Genomic DNA, 12,049 nt, shown 5'->3' with positions numbered 1-12,049 from the left:
CTGTAATGGGACGTATATCTGTTAAGCTCATGATATCTGTGCATTGTAACTAGAACAATTCAATTTCAGGTTAACCAAGTTATAGAAAGCTATCTAGTTCCTCATTGCAAAGGTGCCAGAAAAAGGAATGTTTAAGCTTTGGCTGAAATCTGTTCAGCCTCTCTGAATGAAACTCCACAGTTCTGATATTAAGTAATTGTTCTTTCCATTTAACTGAAAAAAAAAATTATTGAGTATTCTGTTTAACAGAATTAACAGTTAACCGAATTAACATTTAAGCCAAGCTAAATTGTGTAGTATATCCATATAAATAAGAGGCAATACCTGTCCTCACAGTCCCTTTTAATTAATAGGAGTTAGTAGATGAAATGGCCTCTATCTGGAATGATCTCTTTGTTTAGCTGGACTTAACATTTTGGATATTCCCCCAGAAAGCCTTCACTCATCCAGCATGTTTAACTTGGAAATATTGGTCCCTCCTAAAATGCCTTTCTAGAATCTTACAATTTAATAGCCTTTATACAAACAGTTGTCGTTGCCTAGTTATTTTCTTTTATATGGATTGTAAGCTTCATGCGAATAGGAAACTTGTTTACTTCTTTTCCTTGTTGGTAACCTAACACCTGGCACATGTTGGTATTCAGTGTTTGTTCAGTGAATTAGTTAAAAAATTCAAAAATATCTGTACCGTCTAAAACTTTGAAAATAAAATTTAGCAAAGGGTTATCAGGCAGTCTTACATTTAGGTTTAAAAAATGTTATATACATATGTGATAATAAGATGATTTTCATTCAACAAATAATTTTTGAGCCTCTACTATAATGCCAAACACATTTCTAGGCACTGATGATATATAACAGTGAAAAAGAAAGCAAAAATCCAGGTTCTCATGGGGATTATATTCTAATGAATGGAAAGAATCAATAAAATAAGCATTAAAAAGATAACCAGTATTTTAAAGATAAGCATTCTGAAGAAAATAAGGACTGATGTGATAGGATGGAAGGGCTGTGTTATCTTGGATTGGATTGGATGTGGAAAAGAGAGATTTAGTTAAGCACAAGCATATTACAGCTTGAGAGCCCTTGTCCAAAATGATTAGGACCGGAAGTGGTTTGGATTTTGGATCTTTTTAAATATTTGTATATATATAATGTGTTATCTTTCAAGTCTAAACATGGAGTTCATTCATGTTTCATATACACCTTATATACATAGCCTGAAGGTAACTGTATACAGTATTTTTAATAATTTTGTGCATGAAACAAAGTTTGTATACATTGAACCATCAGAAAGCAAAGGTGTCACTACCTCAGCCAACTTTGTGGGCAGTTCATGGTGGTTTGGCATCACCATCATTCCTGAGCCTGAATTTATATGCTATCGATAAGCAATCATTTACTTATGCTTATTCACATATAAGAATGTAACAGTAAAAAAATGACATACCATAAATACAGTGAAAAAATAATGTTTTCAGGGTAGCTGAGCAGCACAGTAGCGTCCAGAATACCTATCAGCTGTTAAACAACAGCAACAACAAACAATGGCAGGCTTCAGTCTCCACCTACAATGCTATGTTTTGATTAAAATTTACTGAACATTGTATTTCATTTTTTTAGGTGAGAAGAAATGTCAGAAACAGTTGAGGAGCCAAGAAGTGGGTCCTCTAGGGATGAGGAGGCATGCTGCTGGAGGGCTTTTTAAAACGTTTCCTTTAGAGTCATCTGTCTCATTAACAGTGGTTTTTGTCTTAGAAGTTTCCCTTTGATTTTTTTCTCACTTGACCTTCAAAGTCACCACCTTGTTCATCAGCATCACTGAACATAGTTGCCAGACACGTGTTGTGCCAGGAGGCATGCACAACTGTGTCTTTAGTCACTATGTTCCAAGCGTTGGCAACAGCACATACAGCATCCTTGATGCTACACTCCTTTTGAAAACCTTCCACACCCATGCCTCTGTTCACTGCTGCTAGCATGCTGTTGAAGAAAGTTTTTATATTTACTCTTCATTGACAGAAGGATACCCTGGTCACATGGCTGAATTAATGAAGTCATATTTGGGGGTAAGTACATGGTATAAACATTATTTTTAAGGAGAATTTTAGCTGGAGGAAGAGCAGAACAGTTGTCAAAGAGTAACGACATCTTGCAGTTGTCATCCAGTTCAGCTTCCCTGCAGTGAGCATGAGCCACTGGTACAAAATGTTTATGAAACCAACAGAAAAGATGTCCTTGGTGATCTAGGCCTTTTTGTTAGCATAATAATGTGCTGGTAAAAAATCCACCCTTGAACACAGTGAGTATGCGAGCTTTTGCCTGTCACAGCAAGTTTACACTTATGCATGCCTGCTGCATGAGCACATCTCAGCACAGTTATTCTGTCCTTGGCATCTTTGATCCCTGTAGGGGCTCTCATCAGCTGTAGTCAGTGTCTGTCTGGGGCAATAATGCCAAAACTGTGATGTTTCATCAGCCTTACAGACTTGTTCTGGCATCAGATTTTCATCAGAGGTGACATTAGCAAACTCATCAATGAATTTCTCCAATGTTTCTTGATCAGCAGATGCTTTTTTTTTTCCCCCTTCAGACAGAGTCGGGCTAGAGTGCTGTGGTGTCAGCCTAGCTCACAGCAACCTCAAACTCCTGGTCTTAAGCGATCCTCCTGCCTCAGCCTCCCGAGTACCTGGGACTACAGGCGCCTGCCACCACGCCTGGCTAATTTTCTGTTTCTATTTTTAGTTGCCTGGCTAATTTTTTCTATTTTTAGTAGAGACAGGGTCTCGCTCTTGCTCAGGCTGGTCTTAAACTCCTGAGCTCAAGCAATCCTCCCAGCTTGGCCTCCCAGAGTGCTAGGATTACAGGCATAAGCCATCTCGCCTGGCCAATCAGCAGATGCTTTAACACTGCAAATCTTTAAAAATTTAATGCCAGGTCTTTTCTTAAATTTCTGCAACCATGTGTTGAATATATTCAACTGTGTTGAATATTCACAGTTCCCTTCAATTTTCAGTTCATTGTGATAGATCTTTGCTTGTTTCATGATCAGCATATTATTAAGTGGCTTGTGTTCACCGTGATGTTGATGAATTCACTCTTTCAATACATGACCGAGAACTTCATTTTTAGCTATATGCAGTATTTTGCTATTTTTCATTAAATTCTGTTCATCATTTTCAGCATAGAACTTCAACAGTTTATCTTGTTTCTTCAAGTCATACATGGTGGTCATTCCAACACCATACACTTCTGCAAGACGTTTCACACTAACATGGCTGTCTAGTTTCTCCAAAATCTTGACTTTCTGTGCTATAGATAAACATAAATACTTCCTTTTTTCTTATCACTGTTACCCATAGGGGTATCGGTAAGCCTTTTTGACATTTTCAACACTATCTTTACACCACAAAGCAGAGAATACAAAAAAAAAAACAAAACAACACAATGAGTAATGCATGTAAGTCTTGGCTCCCTGTGGGCATCATGAGGAACCTGTCGCTGGCACATCTGGCCTACACGCGTGCCATTTTATTAATCTGTAGGGTGTGTTTACATGGGGAAATCTGGGTATGTATGGAAAAGATAAATCACAGCTGAAGGGGGTTGGGAGGGCCTTTTTTCCCTTTGGAATGCTGAATAAACTGCATTGTGACTGCAACCCTTCACATGAGGTCAAGTGTAGAATTTTTCACTTGTGGCATCATGTCAGCACTCAAAAAGTTTCAAATTTTGGAGCATTTTGGATTTTCAGATTAGGGATGCTCAACCTGTATAAAAAGACTACCATCATGAAGGCTGGAGCACTAATAGAAATACTGGCTGCAGATCAAGGAAGACGGAAGTCACCTTGTACTCTCTCCATTCAGACCTGATGTGGAGCGTCATGCAGGGTGCAGGATATCGTATTTTAAAAGAAACATTGATGAACTGTAGAGAGGCCAGAGGGATGTGAACTCATTAGCCCTCACGCCCTCACCCCATTCTACCAATTCTGTCTTCCTCCTATATTTGCTATCCCTATCTACTAAAGACCTAGAAGTGAGTCTCCTGAACTCTTACATCTACCTCAGCAACCATATCCCAACTGATCATAAAGTTCTAAATATTCCTCAGATGGATTTCTTAAATCTGGATCTCTTCTTCATTCACTAATATCTCTGCCTCTTCTTAGAATATAAATGGCCTCCTAACTGGTCTCCCTGCCTCCAGTCTTTATCCTCCACATTGCATCAGAGTTCTTTGTGAAATATAATTTTGATCTTACCTGTGGTGACCATATTGCTTATCGTCTGAGCTGGGCATTGGAGCAAAAGGCTCCATTAATTATGTCAGGGGAAGAAGGTGTAAACTGGGACATACCAGCAAATCAGAACATATAGTCACTAATCATATACTCTCCTTAAAAATCTCCAGTAATTTTCCATTGCCCACAGGAAACACCAAACTATAAAACATCCAAGACCCTATCTTCTGCTTCTACCTCACATGCACCCTGGGCTCCAGCTGCATGGCCTTCTCTTGGCTCCACCATATTCCTGCTTTTTCATGGCTCTGGAGTCAGATTGCTGGGTTTGACTTCCCAGCTCCTCTTACTAGCCGTGCCACATTGAGCAGGTTACTTAGCCTCTCTGTATCTCAGTTTCTGTAAAATGGCAATGTTAGGATTAAGTGGGATAATACAATGGAAAATCTTTAGCATAGTGCCCAGAACATAACACTCAATAAATGTTGGCTGCTACCCTGAATGTCCCACAACTTTATAGACTTAAAAAACAAGCTTGGAGGTGCAAAGTTGCCCAGGATCACATAACGGATGCAACACGTATTGTTCATTTTATTGCCATTTTCTTAGTGACTTGAGGGCAGGGAGCATCCCATTCCCAGATAGTGTCTGCTCAAAGAATGCTTCATGAAATCAGATGGTCAAAGTCTGGAAAAACAGGAGAATTTGAATCTGGAAAAAGAGAAAAGAGAGAAGGAGAGTTGACTTAAAATATTTTGGGGGTTGTGTGGAAGAGGGAGGGACCTAGGATGGCTCTGGGAGAAAGAACTGGACCACTGAGATGACTGGGGAGGCAATTATTTCGGCTGGCTCTAATACTTCTTTTTTCTTTATTGTAAAGGGAAGGTAGCTCTAATATCTTTAATTACTATAATATCTCTCTAAAAAAGAGCGCTAATGTTGGAAGAGACTACTTCCATAATCACCCTCTTGAGATAGGTCTGACCCCAAGATGAGGCTGGACGACCTCCAGACCTCCAAAGCTGTACCGGGACCTGGACAGGGATGCGGGGGAGGGTCTACCGATCTGGGAGGGCGTCCCATTAGGGACGCCCTTAACCCTGAGGGAGCCCGGAGGTTCCACGCGGTCCTCGCCACACGCCCGCCAACTCCAGCCCCCGCGAGGCCTCACTTTCCGGGCCGGCCCCGAGGGCGGGAAGTCTCGGCCGCTGGACTAATCAAGTGGACCAGCGAAGGCGGAGGAAACTCAGCCCGGCCGGAAACACCGAGAGCTGCTTCCGGGTCAGGGGGCAGGAGCCACCATGGAACCTCACGGGGTGGCCGGGCCGGCGGGTCTGCAGGCCGGTGTCTGAGGCGAACGGGGCGCAGCGCGGTTAGCGCTGCCGGGGACACGCAGGCCGGTCCCGAAGGCCCGCGGCCGCCGCCATGTCGGTGCTGGGCGAGTACGAGCGACACTGCGATTCCATCAACTCGGACTTTGGGAGCGAGTCCGGGGGTGGCGGGGACTCGGGCCCCGGTCCCATCGCCAGTCAGGGGCCGCGAGTCGGCGGCGGCGCGGCGGAGCAGGAGGAGCTGCACTACATCCCCATCCGCGTCCTGGGCCGTGGCGCCTTCGGGGAGGCCACGCTGTACCGCCGCACCGAGGTAGCGGCCCTCGGCTCCCGCCGCCCCGCCCGGCGCTGCCGGGCCGCCCCGAGTCCCTCCTTCCCGGCCCTGCTTTCTCCGTGTCTTGGGCCTTTCCTCACTTAGTGATTAGCCACTCGCAGGGCGTATGTCTTAGGGTCTTCTCCACCACTCTTCCAACTCACCTGCACGGGGAATCGGTTAGAGCATTGGTTTTACTAACTGGTCATTTTTGTTTAACACGGGAACTGAGCAAGTCACCGAACTGTCTCTGAGCTGTTCCCTCTCTATAAAATGGGCTTACTGATAACTCCCTAAAAAAATCATCTTTACTTTTTTAAGGTTTTTTTGAGAATCCAACGAAGGTGCTTTGCAAAGTGTAAATTAAAGTAGTATACGAATGTGAGGTATTGTCAAAACTTCCTTCCTCTCATGCTGTTGCCAAACTTCCATCCTGTCCAAGATTGGAATGGGAACGAGGGGCATAACTTCTAAATGCCCACAGTAGTGGCAACTCCGCTGTCTCTGTCATTATCTTAAGTTCAGAAGTGATCACGCAATTGGAGGCTCTTCTTGAAAATCATTGGGAAGATCATTGTGTGTCGGTTTCTTCCTCAGTGTTAATCCTGCAGGGTTTATGCATGAGAAATACTTTATTGGTATATTCTAAGCCATCAGTTCTAAACTTTTGGAGGGACAAGAAACCCTTTGAGAACCTAACGTAAGCAAAGTAATCTTCCCTGCGTCCATTCAGGTTGTACATATACACATCTTTGGAGAGATCCGTGGATCACTGAATCCCAAGTTAAGAATGTAGACTAATGTAGAACCCTGCAGTGGTGATTCTTTCAAAACCTAACGGTAAACTGGATTTGATCACTAAAGTCTTAAAACTCTAGCTTTGGGATAAACATTTAATGAGAACTTGCTAGGGCTGCTGAAGATGATTCATCCATTAGTGATCCATCTGCAGTTCTGGTATGTGTTCTAAGCCAGCATACTTTTAAGGCTGAAAGATGGAGGAGAGAGCTGGTTACAAGAGAATATTTTTAGGTGTTCTTTTTTATCCTAATGCCACATTAATGTATGATGTTAGAGTTACTGTTATTATTTGTAGTCTGTTTTCTTATTTGCATTCAATATGAGAAAGAAGAGATAAGCATCAGAATTTATATTTTTTAGAGAAATTAAGTATGTTTTTGTGACTTGCCCACTTAAGTTAGTAGTAAATCTTGGACTAGAACTAAAGTCTCACATCTTTTTGCCCATGCCTTTTCATTGTTATCCTGTTGAACTAGATTACTATTTTTGTTTTGAGTTAAACTTGATTATACTTCCCCAGAACTGCATAGCATTATCCATACCAAATGCTTATTAGATGTGTGAATTTACAAAGGTTTGATTAGAAGCAGCCCTTTTCCTCTAGAAGTTTGTATTTCAATGGGAAAACAAGTCAGTCATGTTAGTAAACAGTATTTAAGTTGTGTATATATATAAATGAAAGTAATGGATAAATATTATTTCAGTGTATGAGCTCTGAAAATTAAGGGATGGTTACATTGAATACATGTACAGTAAAAGATTCATCAGGGTCTTTTTAAAACAGTTTTAAAGGCCCTGAAGAGGCATTCGAAACTATGGGGAGGGTTATATAGGTGCTGCTGCTCATCTGTCAGTAAAGAATTAGAGATATAAAGGAGAGTAGACATGGGGATCTGCAGGTAACTCTTCGTGAATAGAGGAAAATGTGATACATAAATGTGACAGGAGATTACAGAGTTGCAAATGGGGCACGACATTCTTAACCAGAAAGGGTAAATAAAAATCACTAGAGAAGTCTAAATTTATAAAATATGGGGCAAGTTTAGTATTTTAATTTTACAAGAATCTGTAGTTAGCTATAGATAACTGCCCTTCAGTTCTCTACTTCTCCAATATCCTAGTCCTACTACAGTCCCCATCATGACTAGTAGTCTGTCAGTGTCTTCAACAGAATCTTTGAGATCTACCCCCAACCTATATTTTTACCTGGAACTGACATCATACAAATTAAGTGTAGCAACAAAATAACAACATCTTAATGCTTTACTTTCCCCAGGCCTGCAGTAAATTATAGTGTTCAATTGTAGCAGAACCTATCACTAAAGTCTGTTTAAAGGAAAAAATAAAAAGAGTCAGTCTCTGCCCCTCTAGGAAGTTTCTTTCTAGGCTTAGAGTTGAGGGTGTGAATTAATTTGCTGCCAGGGAAGAGGAAGGCACGATACCTCTGTCACTGTGTTGTAGGATGACTCACTGGTTGTGTGGAAGGAAGTTGATTTGACCCGCCTGTCTGAGAAGGAACGTCGTGATGCCTTGAATGAGATTGTTATTCTGGCACTGCTGCAGCATGACAACATTATTGCCTACTACAATCACTTCATGGACAATACCACCCTGCTGATTGAGCTGGAGTATTGTAATGGTAAGGTGGAATTCAGCGGGACTTCCTCGGGCAAGACATTCTTGTGCTCATACTTACCTTGGGAGGAAGAGTACAAGAAATGGCATATAGAGTGATAAAAACTTTAAATGGATTTCTAGAGTTTAAGAGAAATATTTCAGGCCTTGGAGAGTTTTGAAGTGATGTACAAAATAAGGGGAGGGATTTTCCCCTGCATACTCAAATTCTTCCCTGTGATTATAGTTCTGTGTTCAAATTATTTTTTCAGTTGGATTTTACATTTATTTTTCAAGGTTTTACCTCATGAAATGACATTAGTTAGCCATCAGAGTGTGGCTTGGCACCATTTGGTGCAATATTTAATGAAATCTTGTAGATGATGTTTATTTGTATTACCTTCGGCTAAAGCTATCCTATTGAAAAGTGGCCCCAAAATTATAACTGAGTGAAAATGATATGTAGTAAAGCAGAGCTTTATTTATTTGCGATTTCTTTGGACCATTTTGCCTGTGTAATAGCTTTATTGCCTAGTTGTTAAGAAAATAGACTCTGAACCCACATCCCAATTTCCACTTTCTTGCTTTATAACCTTGAGCAAGAAATTTAACTTCTCTGTGCCTCGGCTTCTTCATTTTAAAATGAATTTGTTGATAATGATGCCTACTTTCTAGTGTTGTTGTATTAAATGAAATGAATATGTAAAGCCCATAGCAGGGTACTTGGTATGTGGCAAGTGTTTGATACCCTACTGCACTAGCCACTATCTTCATTGCGCAAGAGAACCCCCAGAGCCCTTTCTTGAACTGTATAAAGAGGTCCCAACGTATTCTTCACTTAGAACTTTCTTGTCTAGATTCGTGTATGATTGTTTCTTGTTCTGATCATGATCAATGCTAAATATTTGAGATTATATTAGAAAGTTTTGAAGTAGCAAGCCTTAAGTAGTTAAAGTCCTTTGTGGTTAGGAGGAACTAGAACAAATGATACATTTATTGAAACTCTGAGATATTAAATTGCGGGGAAAGAGAAGTTGTAAAAACTTAGCCAGAACTAAAATGTAAGTTGTAGTTGCGGGTGGAAAGTAAGATGAACCATGATCATTTGTAGTGTATGTTATTTGGAAAAGGAAAGAGAAAAGCTAATTCACATTTATTTCACAGGAAGAAATTAATAAAGGGAGTAATTATTGGAAACAATCTAGGAGTGGACCATAAATTTTGGGAAAACTTTTCAGTGTGAAGTGGAAAGAAAAAGAATTCGTTTATATAGATCCTGTATGTACAAAACATTGCATTATAGGTGTAATCCAAATGTTCTGGTAGTCACACTGTGAGAGTTGTTATAAAAATATTGCAGATTCCTTAAAAGGAACTATGAAAAAGTAAATCATCTGATTTTGAAGATATTTCACTAACTGGGGACTATAGGAATGGCCTTTACTGTCATTTTTTCTAAAAATATCGTTCTTTTTTTTTTATTGAGCCTCCTTTATTAGGGAGGGAGATCTTTGAAGAATATTTCTGATTCTGGGCGATGGGAATAGTTTTATACCCATGTGAAAAGCCAAGAGGGAAGAAGTAGTTTCCTTTGGAGAGAAAGCAGAATCCTTCATTTCCCTGTATCACCTGTTAGAACCCTACTAGAATTCAGGAGGCTGAGGCAAGGCAGGAGGATCACTGGAGCCTTTTAGTTTGCAGTGAGTTGTGATCACGCCACTGCACTCCAGCCTGGGTGACAGAGTGAGACCCTGTCTCAAAAAAAAAAAAAAAAAAAAAAGCCCTATTAGATATAGGATCCAAGCTTTGATCTATATTAAGCAATTCAAACCTGTCTGTTGTTTAATTGCAGGAGGGAACCTGTATGACAAAATCCTTCGTCAGAAGGACAAGTTGTTTGAGGAAGAGGTAATTCATATTTCTATGGAAGGAAGCTAGAATTATAATGTTGTAATTCTTGCATTCTAGTTGTGTATTTACTCTTCGAACAGTGAAGAGTGTTTTTTTCCTTTTGTTCAGTCTCCTTCCAGGCTCTGATATTCATGAGAAAGGAAACCTCTAACAAGGAAACTTTCTCTAGCTGCTTCTAAACGTTTTACCTCCACATCATGATTCTCTATGGGCTTTCTTTCCTGGTTCTGTTACTACATACTGGTATGCCCAGTTTTCTATACCTTTGCATTTTTCCTGGGTTTGTTTCCACAAATCTGCTTCACCATACTATATTTCATAATGATATTGGAACTATTTTATAACCTGCTTTTTTTTTTTTTTTTTTTATCCCTACACTTTTCTTTGCCTACTCAACCTACAAGCAAGAAATGTTAAATCAGGTTGAATCATAACCTCTGGTTGCAGCTTCCTTTGTTTTGTTTGTGTGTGCGTGTGTATGTGTGTGTTGTTTATGTAAATGGAGCTTTTTGTTTCTAATCCAAATATAATTTATTTTGTCTTTGCAGATGGTGGTGTGGTACCTGTTTCAGATTGTATCAGCAGTGAGCTGTATCCATAAAGCTGGAATCCTTCATAGGTAATCAGTAAAAAATTTATGGGATGAATTCCTTCCCACCATTCCAACCCCCACCCTGGCTACCTCCCATCAGCACTTTTATTTTCTTGATGAAGCAGTCATAGGTTTTCCATTGATATAATTAGGAAAGGAAAGCGTGAGTAATGCAGAATGATAACGTCGCTTCCTGAGGTGAAACCATGTTTGTGATCTAGGAAGAATCTCCTTAATACCTAAGTACCACATAAGCTTTTCTTTTACAGATATTTAGAGTTCAGTTTTTTAATTCATCAGTAAAGCCTAGAAGACACTATGAGAAGTAGTATCAGTTTGGTTGGAATTCATAGTAAATGTATTCTCTGAGCAATAATTTGCCATTGTTTTAATTCTATAATTAAGTTCTTTTAATTTAAATAAAAGTCTATTTATTTTGTACAATGAGTTATATAAACTTACCAGGTCTTTGGGGGTTAAAAAAAACCAATTTCCATTCCTTTCTAGCTATAGAAGAGAACCATTGTAAGAACATTTTCACATCATTGTACCTGTTTTAAGTGAGCTATTGACCATTGCCAGCGATTATAATATATATGGTTTCTTTTTTATTGATTTATTCATTCAGTTAACATCTATTTCTTGATAGCTATTGAATGGCTACTGTTGCATGTTGTTCTTTTCTTTTTTAAAGTAACAAGGTAAATTGTTCTGGTTTATTCACATCTTTCAAGAAAGGAAGCCAGGGTAATCAGGCACAGTTTATTTTGTTTTACATGTGGCAAAACTGGTAATTCATCATTAGGAAGATAGCCAGTGATTTTATTTAGATAATCTAAGCAGCCTAGTCATGTCGTTGTTGGGATATGCAGCCTCTTCTTTTGAACAGATTATTTGAAACTTTTGACACCAACCAAGAGTTAAAATTGCCTTGATAACACTTAATTCAAGGTATAGGTGGTAGTTGAAGGGGCAGTGTGTCTTATAGGAATTATGCTTAGCTAGAGCACCATTTTCCTTGGCTCACCCTCACCCTAATGGCTTCATTGGTATGGGGGACATTCCTATGCTATGAAGCCATAGAGGATGGAGTTAATTCTCTGCCTGTACTCCTTTGAGTTCCCTTTTCAATGTTAAACTGTATGTGAAAGTGGTGACCACTGTATGGGATGTTTAGAACCCCATAACAGAATCTGAACAGTGGTAACACACTCATTTTTATTCTGTACTAATCTTGGGCA

The 12,049-nt window shown here is 39.8% G+C and overlaps 1 protein-coding gene across 3 annotated transcripts in view; it reads left to right on the top strand.

The window, feature by feature from the left end:
* The first annotated feature begins 5,549 nt into the window (after positions 1–5,549).
* The window catches only part of NEK9 (NIMA related kinase 9), a 42,018-nt gene continuing 35,518 nt past the window's right edge, over positions 5,550–12,049 (top strand). For all 3 annotated transcript variants that reach the window (XM_069489026.1, XM_069489015.1, XM_069489007.1), the window contains exons 1-4: positions 5,550–5,890; positions 8,153–8,330; positions 10,158–10,213; positions 10,765–10,835. In XM_069489026.1, the coding sequence (XP_069345127.1) occupies positions 5,672–5,890; positions 8,153–8,330; positions 10,158–10,213; positions 10,765–10,835 (524 nt within the window). In that variant the 5' untranslated portion in view covers positions 5,550–5,671. The remainder of the gene's footprint in view (positions 5,891–8,152; positions 8,331–10,157; positions 10,214–10,764; positions 10,836–12,049) is intronic.

Source organism: Eulemur rufifrons, chromosome 2 (assembly GCF_041146395.1).
Source record: "Eulemur rufifrons isolate Redbay chromosome 2, OSU_ERuf_1, whole genome shotgun sequence".
NCBI classification, from domain to species: Eukaryota; Metazoa; Chordata; class Mammalia; order Primates; family Lemuridae; genus Eulemur; species Eulemur rufifrons.
Note: the sequence above shows the minus strand (reverse complement) of the source record. Positions and strands in the feature narration are given on the sequence as shown.